The 23,060-nt window shown below is 41.5% G+C and overlaps 1 protein-coding gene across 9 annotated transcripts in view; it reads right to left on the bottom strand.

Moving 5' to 3' along the window:
• ALMS1 (ALMS1 centrosome and basal body associated protein) overlaps nt 1-23,060 on the bottom strand; it is a 52,904-nt gene that overhangs the window by 19,965 nt on the left and 9,879 nt on the right. For 6 of the 9 annotated variants that reach the window (XM_085223764.1, XM_085223762.1, XM_085223763.1 and 3 more), the window contains 7 exons: nt 20,278-20,395; nt 16,913-19,064; nt 13,536-13,695; nt 10,365-11,906; nt 9,365-9,495; nt 1,758-3,471; nt 352-462 (listed from right to left, as the gene is read on the bottom strand). In XM_085223764.1, coding sequence (XP_085079890.1) covers nt 352-462; nt 1,758-3,471; nt 9,365-9,495; nt 10,365-11,906; nt 13,536-13,695; nt 16,913-19,064; nt 20,278-20,395 — 5,928 coding nt within the window. The remainder of the gene's footprint in view (nt 1-351; nt 463-1,757; nt 3,472-9,364; nt 9,496-10,364; nt 11,907-13,535; nt 13,696-16,912; nt 19,065-20,277; nt 20,396-23,060) is intronic. The other 3 variants (XM_085223765.1, XM_019615046.3, XM_085223761.1) reach the window with 1 other exon arrangement.

The following is a 23,060-nucleotide window of genomic DNA, read 5'->3' on the forward strand; positions in this document are numbered from 1 at the left end:
AAGCTCTGCCTGAAATGCAAGTCCTGTAAGGCTGAAGCCATGTGGTCGTTACATATAGAACAGGACTAAGAAACAAGAGGTAAAGCAGAAATTGATTAATCCCAGCTGATTCTTCTTGTCACTAAATGAAAAGTGCTTTTTACAGGGAGATGTGTGGATGGGGGAAAGAGACGAGTGTGTATTTTAAATCACAATTACAAATACATTGTTTATAGAAACAGTTTCTACAGTGGAATCTCCTAAGGCGGAGGACAGAAATTCAGTACTGAGAAAGGTGTTACTGGAAATAAACCACACCCCATTGCATTTAGGAAACCTAAGGTAAGTAAGTGCTTGAGTAAGAGCTCTCACCACTGTTTTCTGATCCAAGTGAAGACATTTTGGCTCCTGTTTTTTGATAAGGAACATAATACATCTCGGCACTTCCAGAAGGTTTATATGGCAGCAGTAACGGCTGACCTGCTGGGGTGGAAAACAAAGCAATTAACAGAAGTCAGGATTCAATTCTTTAATGCGACTGATGATAAAAGCTACAAAAAGGAATGGAATCGTTCACAGCAGTAAATCTGGAGAAACAGCATATTCTTCAGGAAAACAAATTGATAAAAGACTGACTGCCAATTAGATTGGCAAAGCAGCTTACTTGCAATTCATGCCCACACAGCCTCCACTGACCCATGCTTAATGAAATAATTTTAAATGAATATGAATATCTGGCTCTCAAGTCAAGAAATACGGCGTGTCATCAGAACATCAGCAAATGTTCGGACTATAATATTAGCTGACTTCTGCCAGAGAAGAAAATGAGTGATGAAATAGCTGACACATTTGTGTATTCTGATGTAATTAAGTAATTAGTTCTGAACTCGTTATTTTAAACACCTTGAGTATAGAGGAAGAAAGCCTGGATTACAGAAAAAAAAATGTATCTACATGCATCAGTACTACAAAACAGCAACGTGGAAAGAACACTGGAACATCCATATTCAACTCTGTGAAAGGGTAGATAACAGGACAAAGGGAAATGGTTTGAAGTTGAGGGAGGGAAGATTTAGGTTGGATGTGAGGGGGAAGTTCTTTACAGAGAGAGTGGTGAGGTGCTGGAACAGCTGCCCAGAGAGGCTGTGGATGCCCCGTCCATCCCTGGAGGTGTTCAAGGCCAGGTTGGATGGAGCCCTGGGCAGCCTGGGCTGGTATGAAATGCGGAGGTTGGTGGCCCTGCCTGCAGCAGGGGGTTGGAGCTTCATGATCCTTGAGGTCCCCTTCCAACCCAAACCATTCAATGATAATATGATTCACATTCCTCCAGCAACAGACTTTAAAATCCCTGCACATTCTCTTTTGTTCTATGTATTTTATTCTAGAATAGCAATGCTCACCCTTTCCTCTTCCCTTTCATACTACTTTGATCAGAGATTATATCAGTAATCAGACACATCCCTTGGTAAGCTGTAAGCACTGACCCATATCAGTCATCTAAAACTGTAAAACCATACAACTTTCCTGAACCATGCCCACCTCCAACAGATTCAGTTCCAGATTAAGTTGAACTAAACCACAGCTCCCTACAAACAAGAATGCGAACTTCAAGAGTTTGTTTCATATGAACTTTAAATATCAGCATTAAAATGATCTCCAGAATGTGACTTCCACAAAAAATTTGGGTTTTTTGTATGGTTGGTTTTTAGTACCCATCAATACCTCGCAGCTGAACAGATGGAAAACAACACAGGAATACATGACACTGATTTGCTCACCACCCTGCCTTGGGAAAGAGGAAGTCCTGTTAAGAGATGAAGTTGTATTTTGGGGAAATTCTTTTGCTTTCTGGATTGAAGACTGATGGGCAGAACTTTCAGTGTCTTGTGAATTAACATAGATCTCTGCCGAAAAGGTTGTTTTTCCAGGGCTTTCTGTTGTTATCTGAGTGGTAGCATCAGAAGTGCTTTTCCTGCTTTTTGCAGGATCTGTGCAGTTGCAGATATTCTTCAGACTGCAACCACCTGAATTCATAGCCTGTAGTTTCTCACTGCCATGCAAAGGCAGCTCCTGCCCTGCAGTGCTTGGAACAGAGGGGTCTGCTGAAGGCACTGGGAAAGATGAGCATCTCTGATCTTCTGGAATAAGGTCAGCAGTGGGTAATTTAGGAACAGCTTCTAATAAAGCTTCTGGAGTTTTTAAAGGCACTGGTTGCGAATTCACTTCAAGTTTACCTCCCAGTCTCATCTCATTTTCAGTATTCAAGTCCCTGCGCAGCTCTGAGTTATTACATTTTGGGGAAAGAGTTATGTGGACGCAAGACAGTACTTTCTTAATTGGTGATGAAGGAGACTCAGTGGATAAAATCTCATCTGGAGATGGATGCTGAGACACACCAATTTGTTCTCCAGCAACTTCTTTCTGAATGAGAGGCACTGCATCAGAAGGACGTTTCTCTTCTTCCAACAGCTTCCCACGGTCCTTTGGCAAATCAGTCTGTATGGCTGGATCAGAACCTTCTAAGCTCTCACACAATTGGACACGGCTGGCAGGGCTGCTTTTCTCCTGCTGATAAGAGCTTATAGAATGGGGTTCATGAAGCCCCTCCATACCTTGACTGAATTTTCTATCACAGTCAAGCCCCAGAAGTCTGGCACTATGCCTGCCCAATTCAGTCACATCTCGAGACAGAGCGTCAAGAGCTTTTGCACTAGGAGTCTGTCTCTCATCAGCATAGACAGCTACAGACTCCCGACCTGACAAACAGTCTGTTTCTTGATAAGCTCCATCTCTGTTACCGTCAGGAGAGACATCATGAAACCTGTCTTTGTCAGCAGGAAATGCAATTTCATTAGATCGTGAGCCAGCGAGAGCCGGACTTGAAGGAGGACAGGTCTCAGATCTCTCCCAGTGCTTTTTGCCATGGATCTGTTCCTCAGCAGTAGCTGAATCCATCTCCAAAGGCATTATCTCATCAAGATCATCTCCACTAAAAAAGCCATCGAGTACCACGGAAGTCAACGGTGACTGAAAACGCCTTCGGGATGAAAAGGTGATGGATGTGATTTGCTTTGACATCTCTTCGGAGCTCTTTAGAAAAGACAGCTTCTTCTGTGCTGGTGAAGGGACCTTTTCTGTTTGTGCATCAGAAGCAGCCACACGTGTGTCCTGCTGCTTCTGCTGTGGCAGATGAAGGCCAGCACAGCCAGAATGGCTACTTGCAACAGCCTGATGTTGGCTGCAAGTAGGAGGTTCTGCAGTACTTAAGGATTTAAGCTGGGTATTCTTCAGTAGACACCAATCTGAAAGTTCAGCTCTATATAATGGCACAACGTGTTGCAAGCTTGGCTCTAAAAGCTCCTTAGTCCCGAAGGCTTGTGTTTGGCTGTCAGAATGAAATCTCTTGTCACTTGAAGCTCTGGAATGCTCTTTGTCTGCTTCTTGATTACAGCTATACAAAGTAGCAGCTTCTGAACTGTAACTCCGTGTACCCTGAAAAACACAGAAGATCTCATACAGGTTACGTGGACAACTTTCTGTTCTCACCAGAGTCAGAATCTCAGAATTTAAAGAAAGAATAGTGCTATCAGCAATCAAAAGTCTGTACCACAACTGAGTACACACTTTTCTCTTGAATTTATTTCTTAACGCAACTAAGAAGATTGTTTTATTTTGCTTCTAAGTGCTAGCAAATTGGAAAACAGTTACTTTTGTTTACCAGTGAGTGATGCTGAGAAGTATCTACAGCCTAATTAGCCTAACAGAGGCAGAACCTTTTAGTTTTGCAACCTATAAAGCTGAGTTATAGATGTCACCTGTGTTGTTTTTTTTATTGTGTCAAAGCATTCGACCTATTGGCCTGCTTCATACACAGCTGACTCTTAGCATAAGCTCAGTTCATAAAATACCAGGAACAATGACTGCCTTATGAATGCATATTTGTTCACTACATTCAAATGGATTTAGAGACACACACACATTTCAATAATCATCTTTTTAATTAAAATAATGTATCAATTAGCTACATGTTCACAGAGACATTTAGGTTTGAAGAGAGTGGAGGTCTCCAGTCCAATCTCCTGCTTAAAATAAAACTACCTTCAGCACTGGAACAGCATGCTGAGGGATTTATCATTCAAATTTCACGAATCTCTAAGGAGAGAGGTTTTATACACAACTTTACCTGCAATCTTTACATTCCTGATGGAAAGCAACCTTTCAGAGCTCCATGGAACATGTACATAATGCAGGAACCCACATATTTGCTTCCAGTCACAAGTAGTCAAACCTTAACCAAACACGTGATGCTTAATGCTGGCAACCTCCAAGAAATCAGTTTGCAGATACATGCTAACAAACCCAGGTTTGGAGTAGAGCCCAACTCCATGCAGTCAAAGCACTGTGCTGTGACATTTGAAGGTGACAGGAATAGTCCTGGATGTGACATTTTGCTATGCCCTATCACAATACAAAACAGTAATTTATATAAAGGTTTTCTCTCAAATGGTTCAACTCTAGCATTCATGAACTGGAACTGAAGTGAATTCTGTTACATGGAAACAAGAGGGAAGAAAAGAAAGGTGCTGTTTAGAAAGCATGAGAATATTTAATTAGAAAAGCTTTAATTCTCCCTAATTGCTATTTCTCTTTTCCTGTAAAACAAGCATGCTAATTTCCCTTTCAGACAAGAACTGCAATAAATCTTTTTATTTTTACCATCACCACTCACTGCTGACAATTAAAATATGATTTAAAATAATCAGACCCTCCATTTGCTCTTCAAGGGAAGCGATGACTTGGAAAACCTCTCCCAGTTTCAGGTGCAAATCGTTTTCATACTCCCATCAGAACAGACACATTTGCCACAGATATATATTACCTGCTCATGGTCACTCAAGAAGCTGAAGCTAATCATTTACTTTTGTTCTAACTTCTTCCCTTGTTTTCTTGCCCAATTTCACTAACCATTTGCAGCACAATCTCCAGTCCTCGTTGCTTTGTATTCTCCTCTACCTCAAAGCCTATTGCCACCAACAGAACAGCCCTAACATCAACGATTTATTGCAGCAAGTAAACCAAATCAAAGCAACACTGGCTGTAGTTTCACAGCAGAATCAGATTTAATAAAAAAAAAAAAAACAAAAAACAAAAAACAACAAACAACCATACCCTCCTTTTGTTATGCTTCTCACATGCTACTGCCTCTCAGCTACCTGTTGATAAGGCAGACAGTTGTGTTGTGTTACTGGCACTGCAGCTAATGGGAGAATTCCCAGGGTGTGTTTCTGCTCTCCAAGGAAATCGTGCTGCTTTCTGGCATCTCAAAATGAAATCTGATTTCTTTACATCTTCTTCAGATAAAGCATTACATATATCAAACAGAGAGAGAAGGTATGAAGGGCTCAGCAGGTGGCTGTAAGGACTTGAGAAACAACACAGAAACGTGTCCAAATACATTGATGAGGTCTGAACATAATTTCAGCACTCGTTACAAAGAGTGGTTACTAACAAAGAACAGTCATCATCTGCAGAAACCAGTAAGATGGACAAACAAAACACGACCCTCTCTCTGTGCCTGGTTCACATCTCCCATTGCCTGACTTCCTGCACCTTCTTCTCCCCATGGAACAAACAGGATGTAAGAATGGACACAGAATCCTAGAATGGCCTGGGTTGAAAAGGACCACAGTGATCATCCGGTTTCAACCCTCTGCTGTGTGCAGGGTCACCAACCAGCAGCCCAGGCTGCCCAGAGCCACATCCAGCCTGGCCTTGAATGCCTCCAGGGATGGGGCATCCACAACCTCCTTGGGCAACCTGTTCCAGTGCCTCAGCACCCAGAGTGAAAAACTTCCTCCTAATATCCAACCTAACCCTCCCCTGTCTCAGTTTAAAACCATTCCCCCTTGTCCTATCACTACCCACCCTCGTAAACAGGACAGGACAAAAGCAGCTCCAAAATGCTGGAAAAAGCTGAAGTTCACTTTCCAGTTAATAAATTACTGTCAACACTGATCAAAAACCACATCAGACTTTGTCCTGAAGCAAACTAATGCAACTACTCACCTGACTTGCTATCTCTGCTCAGCTACAGGGAGGGCATAGCCAATGTGGGGCAGCAACAAGACAACAGAAACACCCATTTTTGGAAGCAGCTGTAGCAGTTCCAGAGGGACCATTTCACTGCACATTGAGATTCCCCTCACCTAAAGAAATCTGACCTAAACCACATAACCTGAAAGAAATCTGACAGCCTATAGTTTAAGGAGAATTTCTTAAGTGTGGACACCATTTTATCAACTTTTCACTATCTGTACTTCCTTACTTTTAATGTCATTCAAAATTATAGGATTTTCACTGAGGTGCAGCCAGCCAATCTGAGATGAGTGTACTGCCAGTGAGATGGTTCAGATGAGATTTTAATTAAATATATATGTATATTTTTTTCCCCTATTGATTGGAACAACTGCTGAAAGTGCAGAGTATATTTCATTAATGAATTGCAACACAGATCATAGAGTCCTAGAATGGCCTGGGTTGAAAAGGACCACAATGATCATCCAGTTTCAACCCCTCTGCTGTGTGCAGGGTCACCAACCAGCAGACCAGGCTGCCCAGAGCCACATCCAGCCTGGCCCTGAATGCCTCCAGGGATGGGGCATCTATTTTTCTTCCAGAGCAGTACATTTCTGTGGCCTTATCTTTACTAAGGAAGTATTTTAGCTTATTTGAGCCCATGTATTTCTTGCAGCTGACAATGAGTAACCATAGAAGCGTGCAAGGACTAAGAACAGGTCTGTGTCAGGGTAGGAGAGCTCCCTGGACAATCTCTTCCCTGAAACACACACCAGTTCAACTGCCTGAACGCAGCAACTCCTACCACCAAAAGCAACAGAAGTTGTGATAAACTCATCTACCCAAGCCTTTCACATGTTTTATTGTGCTCCTTATGTGTCATCTTTCCAAAAAAGATTTGTTTGGCATATGATCCACAAGAGAACGCGGTGCAAATTTAGAGCTACAACTCAGTGAACTTCCTGAAAAGAAAAAAAAAAAAGAAAGAACAAGGAATGGAAAAATACAGAACATAGTGGAAGAATTCACTATCCAAAGGGAGAACACTCAGATAAAGCAAGGGATAGCCATATCAACACAGGTGGAGTTAAAGGAGCTTTAATTTAGAGGGACAAAAGTAACAGCGTTAGTGTGTTGAAGGTTCACTCATCCAGCAGCATCTCTAAAACACTCAGTCCAAACTGAGGGCCCCAAACATACACAAAAAGCACAGGAAGGTTACACAAAAAGCACTGGAAGAACTCCTTGAACAGAATGCTGCCTATGAGTTTTTGGGTTGTTCCATCTGGCTACAGAAATAGAAATTATTCATCTAACAGTAATCAGTCCATAGGCAGCTCTCTGCCTCCCTTCATCACAATGCTGTAAAGCTAAGCTTATAGAAAGTGACATCAGAATATCCTATACGCCACAAGACCCATCTCCAGACAGCCCAAAATGTAACTCTTCTTAGGCCCCTTCACATAACATTTGCAGTGAATGCATCCTCATGCTTTAGCTCCTGTGATACTCTCCCAAAGAAGCCCAATGCACTGCGCTTCCCCTTTCCTTGAGCAGCCAGTTACAAATCAACACAAAACGGAGTCAGTACAAAGCTTAGGAAAAAGGCCCTGTGTCAGAAGTTCCATGTTTGCCATCCATCCCTCAGCATCCCTGCCAAGTTTTAGTGGTCATAAGGCATAGCAGGCATAAAGGCATGAGTATTTCTCACCTAGTGTATAACAAGCAAGCTATAAAATCAATAGGACTCCTCCACAACGCAGAGTTTGTCAGTTTTACAGAAGAGAAAGCAAAGCAAACAATTCAGATTTTGAGTTACAGCCGTGAGAATTGCTTGCTATCCAAAATGCATCTTCAAAAGCAAATGTTGTTTTTGTGCTCCTGTTTGGGGGCAGTATTCGGTGCATGTTTGGGGCCTGCCTATATGCATATGTCCCAATCACCTCTCTGAAACACTCAGCTCAAGCAGAACTTGAGAAATCACAGCACTTTCTTTTTAGAGCATCTGTTATCTAACACATCAGAAGTGACAAACAGCAGACACTCAACTACCCCAAAAGTACGATGGAACAATGTCTGAAGAACTCTCCCCAGCTGTCCTCCTCTTTCCTTGCACTTTATTTTTATAAGCAAGCTTCACAAGTTTCCTGCTAGAAACAATAAAACATCGTGGTGGTATATTATGTGAATTATTGCCTGTAAAAATGAGAAGCAGAGCCTAAACTTTCTGAAAGGAACACTCATCGTAAGCCAGTATCAGAAGCACTAAATAAAGATGATGATCTGACAAAGGAATTGTTCACATGAATGCTAGGAACAGTTTGCCTTTCAGAACCTTTCAAGTTTAGGAGAAGGAAAATATCCTTTTATATTCCTTGTTTTGTTCAAGTCAACGCATTGTCAGCTTCACTCTAAATTCAGCAGGTGAAGCAGAACAGCTTCCACTGAATTTATAGTAGATTATTTGGTCAGCAATCAAACTGGCTGCATTTTTTCCAGCTAAATAGTTTTCTTTTCAACAATCTATTTTTTCAGTGACACTGTTTTGCTCGGAGGAAAAAATACACTCATATCTAATCTAGCATAACAAAAAAAGAACTGCCTTCATTCTGCAAATTCAAAACTACTTTGGATTTCAAATTAAAGCTACTGTAAGACTTCCAAGATCAAAGCACTAAGCGTCGTGGTCGACCTCAAGTAATTTCTTGGAGGCTTGGTTTGCAAAAAACAAGATTCATTTTGTCTTACTCTGAATTTGGATAAAACAATGCACAGCCAACGTGGAGTCAGACGAGTAGAACAGCCCCAACCTTCTTTTTAATTATTCAGTCTCTCTTCCACTAACTCAAGGTTCTCTATCCTGAATAACATGAATAGATCATCCACCCCCTACTCATTTCATACAAAGTGTTTCACAGTCAGGGTAGCAAAGCACTGCAACAGATTGCTCAGAGAGGTGCCCCATCCCTGGAGACATTCAAGGTCAGGATGGATGGGGCTCTGAGCACCTGATGGAGCTGGAGACGTCCCTGTTCCCTGCAGGGGAGTTGGACTAAATGGCTTTTAAAGGTCCCATCCAACTCAAACCATTCAATGATTCTACTTCATACAAGATCCTAAAACACAGACAGGAACTCACTGATCCAGGCCCAAAGAAGAAACAAGTTCACCCACTCTCAATAGTTTGCACCTCTCTCCCTACCTATCCATCTTTAAAAACGTTGCAAGAACATCATTCACCACTGTAAGCTGAAAGACTTCACCACTTAAAACACTTTTCTCCAGAGCAGCTGGTTTGTCTCCCTTCTACCTTGGCTTGTCCAGATCTCTTGGCACTCAGAAGCAGTTCCGCCTTTATTTCCTCTATCCTTTGTTGGTCCTCTTCATTCAAGTCCAACACAGCTTCCTCAGATCGGCTGGCCAGCTTTAGTTTCACCCATGCTACACACAAAAATATCAGAACAGAAAGCAGATTGCTTTTCTTTTTATAATTTAAAATCAAAAGCATGCTATGCATTTCTAATAGCCACGATACAGAGACCAGTATCAAACAGCATTTTGAATATACAAAACACACAGACAGACTAACCATGAATATGATTTGAAAATGGAACTTTTGAGAATTTATTTGTAAAGATGGATCAAGGAACTACTGCCTGGTTGTGAGATGTTTACAGTCCTTGGCTCAAATCAACACTTTCTTACACAATCCCTTCCCAGTCACTTAACCTAGCACATTTCTAATGGCTATGTGGACGAAACCACAGTATCAACACTCACAAGAGAAGGTATTCAAATTAGTCAAGCAAAATGCTATCCCATTCTATTATCACAGAATCATAGAAAGGCCTGGGTTGAAAAGGACCACAATGATCATCTGGATCCCACCCCCTGCTGTGTGCAGGGTCGCCAACCAGCAGACCAGGCTGCCCAGAGCCACATCCAGCCTGGCCTTGAATGCCTCCAGGGATGGGGCATCCACAACCTCCTTAGGCAACCTGCTCCAGTGCTTTACCATCCTCTGAGTGAAAAACTTCCTCCTAATATCCCCATCTCAGTTTAAAACCATTCCCCCTTATCCTTCATAGGATCATTATGCCTTGCCCCATTAAAGCTTCTCATCAACAACATAATGCAATATAAAGACCTTTCAAGCCAGTGGCATAGACTCAAATAACCTCAGAGGTTCTCCTATGACCATATTACTTCATTTCAAAGACATTTCAAAGCAATCTCTTAAGCATATACCTAAATTGAAGGGTTGCCATTCTGATATGATGTTTGCTAAAACACAACTGAGCTGTTGTTACCTCGTGCTCTCCTCTCCTCTTCATCGGCACTCCTCAGAATTGGTGTTGCAGGCATTAGAGGTGTTCCATCTCTCAGCAGGCTTTTGACACGGGCAGATAGAGAGTCTGCACTGCTACTGCCATCGCTCTCTTGCACACCTCCTGCCTTGCTTCCAGCTGCACTTGTTTTTGACAAAATGCTCTGGAAGCCTCCTGGGACATTGGTGATGCTGCCTGAAGCCTCTGAAGGATTCCCCAGAAGGTTTTTGACACGGGCAACTAGTGAATCCCTACTGCTACTGCCATCGCTCTCTTGCACGCCTCCTGCTTTGCTTCCAGCTGCACTTGTTTTTGACATCATGCTTTGGAAGCCTCCTGAGATATCAGCAGTGCTGCCTAAAGGCATCAAAGGATTCCCCAGAAGGTTTTTCACACGGGCAGCTAACGAATCTCCACTGCTACTGCCACTGCTTTCTTGTATGCCTCCTGCTGTGCTTACAGCAGTATTAGCTTTAGATAACTTGTTCTGGAAGCTTCCTGGGACATTGATGACACTTCCTCGAGGCTCTGATGGAGAGGAATTCCCCAACTTTGAAGGTTTTTCAGTGCTGAGTTCACTATTTGCATTGCTTTGTGCAACAGCCACAACAGCAGGTTGGTTTCTGTCTGTAGTTACACTGCTACAGCCTTCTGGCTCAGACCTTCCTACAGATTTTCCTGTCCTAAACTCTCTGGTCATCTCCACCGCGCCTTCAGAACTGCACAAACTGGCATCAAAAGAATGTTCCCATTTTAAATCATCTTTGCAAGAATCCAGAGGCTTTGGTATTGATCCCTCTTGGATACTACTTAGGTTCATACTCTCAGCCCATGACACGACCTTCTGAAACTGAGGGATGCTGTCTTTCACTAACTCAGAATCCTTGGTGTCATCCTCCTCAACCTGCACTGGGGAAGACTCAGTTTCTCTAGAAGATGCATTGGAAAGGACAGGGTCACGCCAGCTGCCAGTTATGTTCTCTGCCTCTGCCAGAAGTTTACGTATTTCTTGCAATACACCAGATCCAATCACAGAATCACTTTCTTGACCCTCATTTTTCTCTCTCCCTGCACTTGAAGTTTGCGATCCTCTCTCCTTTTCATCTTTAACTCCAGCCAAAGAACTGGCAGTCCATCTCTGTGAGCTTCCGTTCACATTCTTCGATTCCTTTTTAGCTAGCAGATCCTGAACACTTTTTGCAACAAGCACGGGGCTCTCTCTGTTAGAATGGCTATCAAGTGAAACAGACTGCAGGTGCTGGCTTGGCTCAGCTAGTTTGGAGACAGCTGAACATTCTGTCTCCAGTTGCGTGGAAAGAGGAGCAGGTACCTCTATTTTGTGGCACAACATAGTGCACTCACTCGTGGGTTTTTCTCTAAAAGGTAATGAGAAGCGGGGAGAGAGTTCTCTGGGTGAAAAAGTATCAGAATCAGTTTCCGAATTCATTGGAATAGAAATACTGACAGTGGAAGTGCCAGAGTTGAAACTCGTCTGTATAACATCAACCGCTGCCAGCAATTCACCTACAAAGAAACAGAAGATTGTTTTAAGTTGGAAGCTCTGGGATATAGCCACAGCAGTAAAGACTCCTTTTTTCTTGTACTAAAGGGCTTCTAGAGGAAAGGAAGAATTACAAGTATTGGAACAATGCTTCCATGAGAACAGTCTACTGAAAGCAAGCTGTTGGACCACAAAAAATATCAAAGACACTACAGAACTGGAGTTCAGTAACTTGCTTTTAAATAAATGGTGACTGTATGTTATAAATGTTCTTAGCTAAGTGACATAATGATGTCCTTATGTCTAAATGAACTCCTGGATTATAAAAGAATCCCTGCAAGATACAGGGACAGCATTTCCAAAATGCCACACAGTACAGATAAGTTTGTTACAGCTGGTTAAAAAGGTCCAGAAGCAGACAGGATGAACATTTAACATTTGGATATGTAATACCTAATTGCTCTAGAAATGAACTTAAGTGCAGTGTTGTTAACACAACAGTGAACAGCCAGCTGCCAACAGCTGCCTGCTATTTTGCTCCTTTTAAACACTACTTGGTCTCATGTCCCAGTCATTGACATCTTCAAGTACATTAAGCAGCCCAGACAACTCTGCCCCTGAACCTATTGTCAGGTTGTTTCAGTCACCAAATCTCTGCTTAAAGGAGGAAATGATAATAATAGAAAATAAGCAAGCCCAACAGCCTTAAGAAAGATGCATTTAATCATTTCTGATGAGAAAGATGGGTCAACACAGGGTATTTGGAAAGTCACTGCTGTTTAAAGACAGGCATTTGTTGAAAAGAGGCTGCAGATCTTTTATTCCTCACTGAATTCAAGGGGCAAATGCCAAACAATATGCCAAGGACATACATTTTAAGTACTTGCAATACACATTCTAATGACATACTGCGTGGGCATGCTACAGAAGAACATCTTAACCTTAGCTTTTCTTCATATAGAAGCAAGTCAGCACTTCAGGTTGTATCAATATACCTCTTTTATGTTGAGATGGACTGATCAGTTCTAGTGTCTATAACTTTCTGTCACACTGAGCAAGCCCAGGAAGTCTCAAGAACAAAGAGAAATCAAGACTCATCGCTCTCACAGGAAGGTCTGGTAACACAATCTTTACTAAGCATTTGCTTTGTAAGACTTCTGAAGAAAAAACAAATAAATGTAAACTGCCACTGCTCTGGCTAGAAGATGTCACACAGTCAGAATTTCTTAGTGATAAGGCGTGTTTCCAAAGGTTTTAATGCTTATTTTTCCAATGGCAAAAATCTCACATCTGGGCTGGTTGAAGATTAAATAATGTGAATGAAACTGGAGCATCATAAAATGGCCTGGGTTGAAAAGGACCACAATGATCATCCAGTTCCAACCCCCTGCTATGTGCAGGGTCACCAACCAGCAGACCAGGCTGCCCAGAGCCACATCCAGCCTGGCCTTGAATGCCTCCAGGGATGAGGCATCCACAACCTCCTTGGGCAACCTGTTCCAGTGCCTCACCACCCTCTGCGTGAAAAGAGAAGAAGGAATGCATATCAAATCATAGGAGAAGAAACAGACTTGACACTGCCAAGCCAAGAACAATCTCAGAGGCATGTGCTCTCTAAGATTTGCACATCACAAGGCCTTCCTTCCCCATACCTTGTGGCTGCTGAATGGTCCTTGTCAGCGTGTCAGTGGAGCCCTTCAGCGTCCTGAGGTCTGAAGGGGAAAATTCAACTTCCCTGATTGGTCCTCGGGGTACAAAAGGAGTCAGTATAGTCCCAGGTGACTGGTCGATGCCAAGGTTGCGAAGGTAGACCTGGCAAAAGGAAACACACTGCATTCTTAGAGAACGTCGATCAATTCTGAAGCTGTACAAGTTTTTCCTATCCACAGAATAGTTTTGTTGGAAGAGATCTTTGAAGACCGAGGCCAACTGCCTGACCACTTCCAGAACAACCAAAATTTAGGGCATGTCACTGAAGAGTTACCCAAATGCCTCTTAAGCAGCAATCAGGCACTTCTCACGTTTCTAGGAAGCTCGCTCCATGTTTGACCACCCTCATCTTAAGAATGTTTCTTGATATCAAGTATGGACCTCCATAATCTTAGTGCTGCTTGGTGCTATTCCCAGATGTCCTATCATTGGTACCCAGAAAGACTGGCACCTTCCTTCACTTCCTCTCCCAGGTCCAGCACTCTCATTTCCCAGTGCCTGTATCCAGCACTGCTTCTTCCCATGCGTAGCATACAGCATTTGCCCTCACTAAATTTCATGTCAGAGCATGGGACAACCATCAACAAACCAGATCCCTCTGCAACGCCTCTTCCCCTCCAGGGAGTCAAGAGCACCTCTCAGTTTAGTACTGGCACACACAATTTGCTGAGGATGCACTTTATTCCAGCATCCAGGATCCCTGATAAAAGCATTGAATGGGATTGGCCCTAGAACTGAGACCTTGGGAACACCATGAGCCAGATGTAGCCTCACTCCCTGTAACACTTTGACCTCTGCCATTCAGTCAGTTCGTCACCTCGTATTGCATGAACCTCTTCATCTCACAGCTGGACAATTTGTTCAGAAGGACACTGTGAGGGACAGCATCAAAGGCCTTCCTTAAATCCAGACAGATTACATGCACTGTCTTCTTTCACACACCAAGCAAGTGACCTTTTCATGGAAGAACAAATCACCAAGGCAGGACCTTCCCCTCACGAACCCATGCTGACTATGCCTGATAATAGCTTTGTTCTTTAAATGCCTTTCAATAGCCCCAGGACAATCTTCTCCATAACTTTTCCAGGCAGAGGTTACACTAAGAAGTCTGCAGTTTCCTGGGCCTTCTCTCACATTCTTGTTGTAGATCCGTATAACATTGACCAGCCTCCAGTCAGTGGGGACCCCCCCCAGACTCTCAAGACCTTTAGTAAATTGTTGAGGGTGTCCACCATTCCCTAACTCCCTCAGACCTCTGGGGTGAATCCCATCAGGCCCTCAGCACTTACCATCATTCAGCTGTTACAGCCATTCCTTTACAATTTCACTGACCATAACTGCCCCAGACACAATCCTTCAACTCGGAAGTCAGAGCAGTCCAAAAATCTACCTTTACTACTAAAAATTGAGGCCAAGACAACATTAAATGCATCCACCTCTTCTTTGTTCTTACTCCTCAGGAGAACATCCTCAATCTGATGTTTCTCCTAGACCTTCTCTTGCCATTACATACTTTGGAAAGTTTTTTGTATTGTTGTCTGACACCACTTTGACCAGTGGGGAGTCAATCTGGGCTTTGGCTTTTCTTGTTTCCTCCCTGCAGATGCTGCAGCTCTGTGCCCTCCCCGCCAAGTCTGACCTTGCCTCAAGTAATTTCTTTTCCTGCTGCAGCTCCAAGAGGAATTCCCTGTTCAGCCAGACCTGCTTTCTGCCCCACTGGATTGATTTGCAATGGAGTAGAACTGCAGGCTCCTGGGTTTTTCAAAGGTAGCTCCTGAAAGGCAGCCAGCACTCATGTACCTCTAAACTCAACAGAGCAGACTTTATAGATCTCCACCAACTATTTCCTATGATTTTTTTTAAAACTAAACACACATGTATAAACTTTTAATATGTGACCTAATCTCTTTTACCTTTTCAGTGGTTTATGAGAATAGAATTCCTCAGAATTAGGGCTGGAGAACGTGGCTCATTATATTCATTAAAAATGGAAGTAACAGATAATCGTTATATTTCATCAATACTACTTAAAATATCCTTATCACAATATTTATATTTATTTCAACGCATATTTTCTGAGACAACTCAGGGAAGAGTGCTTCTAAAACACAGTTCCAAAGACTTAATGATTACAGGAGTCATCTTCTGAGAGGAGCAGCCACTTACTCAGAAGATAATTACATGTTTATCATTAATATAAATCTGCATTTGATTTTCTCCAACACTCAACAGCTATTAGTATAGTTAACATGGCTGCCACAATCTACCCTCCATTCTCACAAATATCCTAAAATGGGGAAAGGAAAAAGGAAATCTGCATCAGGCACATAAGACAGAACGGAGAAAAGGCACGCAGAAGCTTTGAATACCCTTCAAGAGCAGCCTGAAAGAATCAGGAATTTATGTCTTAGGTACTGGAACAAAGTGAACAAGCAAGAGTATTTATAGGAAAAAGGCAATTTAATTTGCCAACGAGCTCTGTGTTGGTTTTGCTATTATTGCAGATCTGTGGGCGTGTGAAGTTCAGCTCCCTCTTGTGCAGCCTAACATTTCCTTAGTCAGCATTTGAGTCTCAGCTTCGTGTTTGGATAATTATATCCTGATCATATGAAAGAAGCTGGAAGATTAGAAATGGCTTATCAATGCTCTGCTAAAAGAGCTGTACGCATCTTACTTACAGGTCTTTGTATCAAATAGAGTTCACCTATCACTAACGCTGTGCCCTGTTCTTTTCTTGGGTCTTTTATTTTCCACCACCATTAGCCACTCATCTCTATGTTCTTCTTGCATTCTGTTACTATGATACCATCATTTATACCTTGAGGAAAAAGTATGTATACATACACACACATATCCTCTTTCCTATGCCTGACCCTTTCTTTTCCCATATTCAATGTTACCTGAGAGTTATTTTGTTCAACTGAACTACAATCACAGGTGAGGTTCATCAGTAGTGCAAATCAGTATAAAACTCATTTAATTTAGTGATGTAGACCATAAAAGAACAGTGGCAAAAAGACTGAGATGACTCTGACACTAAAAAAATTAGAATTTGAAAAAGGATCCTTTAAGATTTATTAGGCATACATAAAAGATACCAACTGGTATTTCTGAAAGACTGACTGTTGCTTTACAGGTTCCCTACACGACTGAGCATCAGAAACTAAATATAAGAATGACAGTCTCAACTCAGACAACCCATCCTGCAGCACCAGGATTATCTACTGTCCCATTTACTCTAAGGCAGCTGAGTGTATTCAGATCTCTTCTTAATCAAAGATAAATAGGACTTACAAGTTCTTCTCAGATATCAACTTACAGGGATCCTTTCTTCAATATTAAGCTCTTCTTTCTCTGGAGTCTCCAAAACAGTGGTTGCTCCGACAGAGATAAAGTCGTCATCTTCTGCACTGGTGAAGAAGTGCTTGGTAACCACTGGAAAACACCGTGGGGAGCCCAAGGCCCCATGGCTGCTTTCCCCAGAATGAGCAGGAAGGTTCAGACTATCTGGGGAAATATCACCAAAATTGTCCATGCTGACGTGACCAATATCTAAGTTACGAGGCAGTTTTTGATTTTTAAGACCATCACATTTTTTCTGGTCACCAGTTGGAGAATTTCCATCCTCTTTGATGAGGTGAGCAAATCTTTCACTGGAAATGAAAGAATTTGGATATGAACTTTGCCCCACACTGCTACCTTCAGCACCTTTATCAACAGACCCAGAAGCAATCTCAGTTGTAAGCTGGTGTATCAAGGAGCCTCCTAATTTATTTTCAGGCACTCCTGAAACGTTACTTTTTCCTTCTAGAGGCTGCATTGCTTCTGTGTTAACTGGTTGAACAACATCAGTCTGGGAGTTGTTCTTACTTGCAACATTTACTGAGTTGTCAGACTGAGACCTAGTAAGAGGGTGGACAGGCTCTGAGATTTTATTATGAAAATGAATATTTTCCAGGGAATGAGTCCCTCCAGAAGGAGCAGTAATATAATCTTTAGGGTTTCTGCTGCTATTTTGCATTGATAAAATATTGTTTGCAGAACTGGCAATTGCACTGTAGGCTTTCTTTCTATGTGAAATTACACCCTGGTCACTTGAAGCCAGCGCATCAGACATATTCTCTGGCTGGCTCATATTCCAAGTGCCCACCTTCTCCATGAAATTAAGTGATGGGAGCGACTGAATTCTTCCAGTGTGAGGATATTTCAGTTTTAAGAAGTCAAAGTGCTTGTTTTCTTTTTGGGCACACTGGAGAGAAGGTTGCTTCTCAACAGACGTAGGTGTACTGGTAGATGACTTCCCAGAATTGTTTTCATTCAGGCATAAAGGAGAGGCTTGAACATCTGATTTGATCACACGAGCACCCAGTTCTGCCCTGACATTTTTGTTTAAAAGTATCCCTGGAGTAGACTGATAGCTTGGATGGGAGAAGTGTCTAAAGAACGAGCCATCATCTACAATGAAATTAAGTGAAGGGGAAATCTCTGTCATTTTATGTCCCCTTTCTATGGAAACATCTGAAATAGTTAATTCAGCCTTGCGAACTCCGGGCTCTACTTCCACTTGGGCATTCTCACTGCAGGAAGGAGGAGATTCCATGTCGGTCATGACAAGTTGTTTAGGGGCACTATCACTGGTGCTTGGCACAATCGGGCTCAACTCCTCCTCTCTCAAACCTTGCTTCACCTCACGATCCAGGAAAGCTCCCTGGACTTCCTGAGTAACAGCTACAAACTTCATGCTTCCAAAGTCATTCAAATCCACTCGGTGCTCCTTGGACTCTCCAGCTATTTCTGAAGTCTTTGCAGAAAACACATCCTGTGCACCTGAACCTTTACCGCTGTCTTTCTTCCAATCATCAGATAACGTCTTAGAAGAATCAAGCTCAGGAACTTTTTCTTTCTCCAGCCTCTCTGGAGGTCTCAGGCACTCTTCTGACTCACTCTCAGCCATTTTTACCTTTCCCATTTGCACCTCACTTTCACCTTTTCCTGAATTCTTTGTCAAGGCTGTTTTACAAGAGGAGTTTTCAGAAGATGAGAACTCATCACGCCTCAGTAACTCTTTTTCCTTCTCTGAAAGCTCAAAAACCGGAGCGAGCACATTGTTGTCACAAGTAAAACATTCATCTTCTGTAGAAGTACCACAGGTCTGCTTTACAAGTGAAGCCTCCGTTTGGTTCACTGCTTTGTCACCCATCTGGGGGATCGATGCCTTCTCATTGATATCCTTTTTGCAGTCTTCACTCGCCTCCTTGTTCGTAAGTAGTTCAGAAAAATGAGAGGCTTGCTGAGACAAATAGCTGGCATCACTAGGTTCTGTCTGCCTGAATGAAAGGGGATGCTGGGACAAGGAGCAGCAGTCACTGGGAGCATCAGAGGGCGTTTCAACATCTGCCAGCCAGACAGCTTCTGGGATGTGCAAAGGATTTGAATTCTGCTCGGAAGCACCAGAAACATCAGGAACTCCTCTATAAGAAAGGAGCACAGTAAGTACATTTCTGGTGATGTTTTCTCATTTCAACATCTGTATTTTCTGCTTTAGTGTAAGAGGCTAAAAGAAGACTTAATCCAAACAATTAGGGTTTAGTAACATGCACATAGATGCAATCTCTAAAAGGGGAAAAAGAGAGTCTCAATAATATCTAGAACAGTAGAGAGCTCTACTGACTACAAAATAAAAATCTGAAAGTGAAATCTCAACTTAGTGTGTCATTCTATCTAGTCACTTTAAGACTGGAGGATTTTGTCTGTTTGTATTTTACAAATTAAAATGCATACTAGTTAAATAATTGCAAAACAAAGTCCAAAGAAAATAGAAGAGTTGCTCACACACTTCAAAAAGCATACAAAAACATATATATTGTATATGATATGTACTAAGGAACACAGTTTCTTGGGCAACACTGTTGGTAGTGGACGGTTGGACTAGATGGTCTTAGAGGTCTTTCCCAGCCTTAATGATTCTGTCATATGCATGTTTATACATAGACATTTTTCCTCTTTAATAACAGGGTAAAGATTTCTTGCCTTCTTCACATGAGAGTCACTTGCCATACATTCATATGAAGGCTTTGAGAAAGACTTCAAGGAAATTGCTAATGCAGTAATTTGTACTTCATATTTTAAAAATGAAGTTTTTAAGTCACACATTACTCTAATACATACAAAGCATATATAGAATAAATCATCTAGATCCAACCTCTCTAGCACAGGCAGTGACACCTTCCATTAGATGAAGTTGCTCAAAGTCTCAACCAGCCTGGCCTTAAATACTTCCAGGCAGAGGGTATAAAATACATTCATACCCTTAAACGCACTAATTACTATTTGAAATTCAAGTTGGATCAGATTTTTTGTCCCCAGAATTCAATACATTTTATTTCAGAATCTAAAGAGATGTCAGGGAGGGCAGAGTTCTTCATTTGCTCATTTTTTTCAGGTACATTAGAATGAAGAGTTCACGAGGTCTGTTCAGGTTTCCTCTTGTTCAAACTCTTCTGTAGGCAAAATAAAGCAAAGAACTCTAACAAAGCCTTCTCTCTACTAAGAGGAAAATAAAAAAGAAACCACTTTGTCCATTTCTGTGACTGTAAAATGGTAATTATGAAAGGAAGGACAAGTTATGGCCACCCAGGAAAAAAAAGTTGTATTCTGCCATGGCACCAGGTAACCTGATCCTACCTTAAATGAATGAAATCCTTTTCTGATTGCTGGAAAAGTGTCTCATCCAAAATCCTTTGGCCTGGTGTTGAATACATCAGCAACGGAAGACAGGGAGATAACTGACTGTCCTGAATATCTGTTAAAAATAGTAACACCACAATAATAAAAGTTTGTAAGGCAATCCGTCCTTAAACTGACATGCCAACTAACACAGCTTTCAAACCCAGACGTATGCTAACTGCACAAACTGACATAACCCCACCAATCACTCTGCTGAAGCATTATTTCCTTACGTATTAAATTCAGTTGTCTTACCTACGCAACTCAGGTTTCTTCTCACCAACCTCAAAGCACTGCTTGACATTGACATCCCTAACTTACCCTCTATTCTTAAATTCATCTTTGTGCCCACCTCTGTCCTTTTCCAGTCATCAGTCAGCACCTCCCCTAGTGATTTCCATGCAGTCTGTAGACTTGGAAGACATCTGTAGGGCTTCCACCCAGATCACCATTCATTCCATCAATAAAACACTGATGTTTTCTCCAGTCACCGTAAGTTTGGATTACAGCAAAGGCTGTATAGTTTCCCTTAGAGTTTAAAGATGCAAGTAATAGCAAAATTTTGTCACCACCATATATTAGTACCACTGTTTACTACTGTAGGAGGAAGTTTGAGTTTCTATTGTGTGTTTCTTTGAGCTACTTGGCACATCTAACCTTTCTAATTCCATGCTTACAAAAACAAAAGGAAATGCTTTCTACCACAAACAGAAAACCAACTACAAGCTTGCATCTGATAGATGGAAATGACTACACAGCTACTTACAATACTGCTTTTAACACGTGCTTTTAAACTAGAAAGCAACTTGTCATCAAGTCTGAATTTCAGAATCAGAGTTCTCACTGATTTAAATTAGGTTCTTTAGTTTTCAAGCATCACAAACAAAGTATACTCTGCATCTCTGACAGAAGCATAATCACATCAGATAAGAGCCATTACACACACAAAGAATCAACTTTAACATTACGTCAGCTTTACCCTGAGGCTTTCCACACAGTGTATTACATCATCTGATGAGTGTTATCCAACCACAAGATGACCTTTCTGATTCACTTGTAATTTAATACTTCCAATTAACGTCTTTAATTACTTTAGAATATTACATAGCAAGAGCACAACTAACAGAGTAGAAATAATTCTGCATCACCCAGCAATGCCCTACTTCCCATCCCATCAGCAGATAGAATAATAATAGATGCTACACAGGTTTAAAGACTCCCTTCTATCTCAGCAGCTGGCTGCACCACATGGCAGGCCTAATGTCTCCTAAAGGAAGCCAAACTTATACCTTAGCATCTATAGTACAGATGGCACAAGCATGCTGCAGCAACTCAAGCAGGGAGTCTGTTTTTCCAGCATTCAGTACCTTTCCAAAGCTCAACTCTCCTCATTGCTCCGTTAGGTAAATGCACTGCATTACTCACCACTCCACTACACTTTCATCTTAAATATTTGCAATACCAAATAGATAGGAGAAGTAAGATAGGCTGCCTGCTTTTTCAGAAGTTTCGAAGAATAGAATGATAATATTTATTAAAAAGTAGTACTACTTCTGAGCAACTCCACAAAAGAAAGCGTTCAGGAGAGACTGATGTAGACTGGTAAGCATCAGTGCAAAACAGGATGAAAAAATTACAGCGTGCATGGAAATGTTACAAAAAGTAATTAGAAAGAAAGAACAAAAAAAGGAGAAGAAAATACTGACAGCAGAAGCGTAGGAGAAGCAGGATCCAAGGGCAAAAGGGAGCAAGGTCAGGGATGTCTCATTTACAACAGCGTCAGGCTGCTATCAGGAGCGTGGCCACATTTACAGCACTGATCTGTACTTGTGATTTCAGTCACGGTTTGAATCATGATTTAAAAACCAAGGAACAGGAGACTGATTTAATCCACTATCATTTGTAACATTTATTTCAGGCTTAGAGAAAACAGAGGCTTGCTTTCAGTGGTTGATACTGGCTTAGAATCAAATACATTCTGCACAGTAGATTTCTCATTCCCAAACACTAACTGGGAACAGACAAAGTTTACAATGTTATTTAATCAAACATTTGTTCTGTTCACTACGTATTTATTCAAGTAATTATTTTTCATTTTTATTATACTTGAAAGTACTGAAACAACAGGCAAACCGTAGCATTTATTTTAAGCAATGTTAAGCAAGTTGGAAGCCAAACTCCCTTAGCTGTATTAAATGCACTTCTTTCCTCCCAAATCTTGTTTTGCATTTAAAATGATATTACTGAACAAAGGAAATAGTAATTGCAGTTATTGAATTAGACTTGTCATCTCACATTATGATAGACTTCACGTTCTCAGAACTGGCAACTTTTATTCATACAATAGAAGAAGCTTTTCTCCATTTTCAGCTTAACTTTTTCACTTTGAATGAAAAAGTGTTTTCAAGCTAAACTGAGAATCAGCAGTAATTAAAGAGAAAGCCTTCTGCACCATGCAGCCTGGGGGTGCTGCCTTTGTAAATGAAGAAACAAAAAGACTACGAGGGAGGGAACTGAAAAATAATTGGGAAAACAAAATGTCAACTGCTGTCAAAAATAGGTTCTGCCAAACAATTTTTAATGCATCTACACGTTCTGATAAAATAGATGTGTATGTACATACACAGAGTCACAGCATTTGGCTGATAAATCCATGCTTTGAGGATATACTTGATCAAATGTAAGTATTGCTCAATATTTGCGCTAAAATTCAACCTAGCACTCAAACTGATGAAAAATGA

Source organism: Meleagris gallopavo, chromosome 4 (assembly GCF_905368555.1).
Source record: "Meleagris gallopavo chromosome 4, MGAL_WU_HG_1.1, whole genome shotgun sequence".
NCBI lineage: Eukaryota > Metazoa > Chordata > Aves > Galliformes > Phasianidae > Meleagris > Meleagris gallopavo.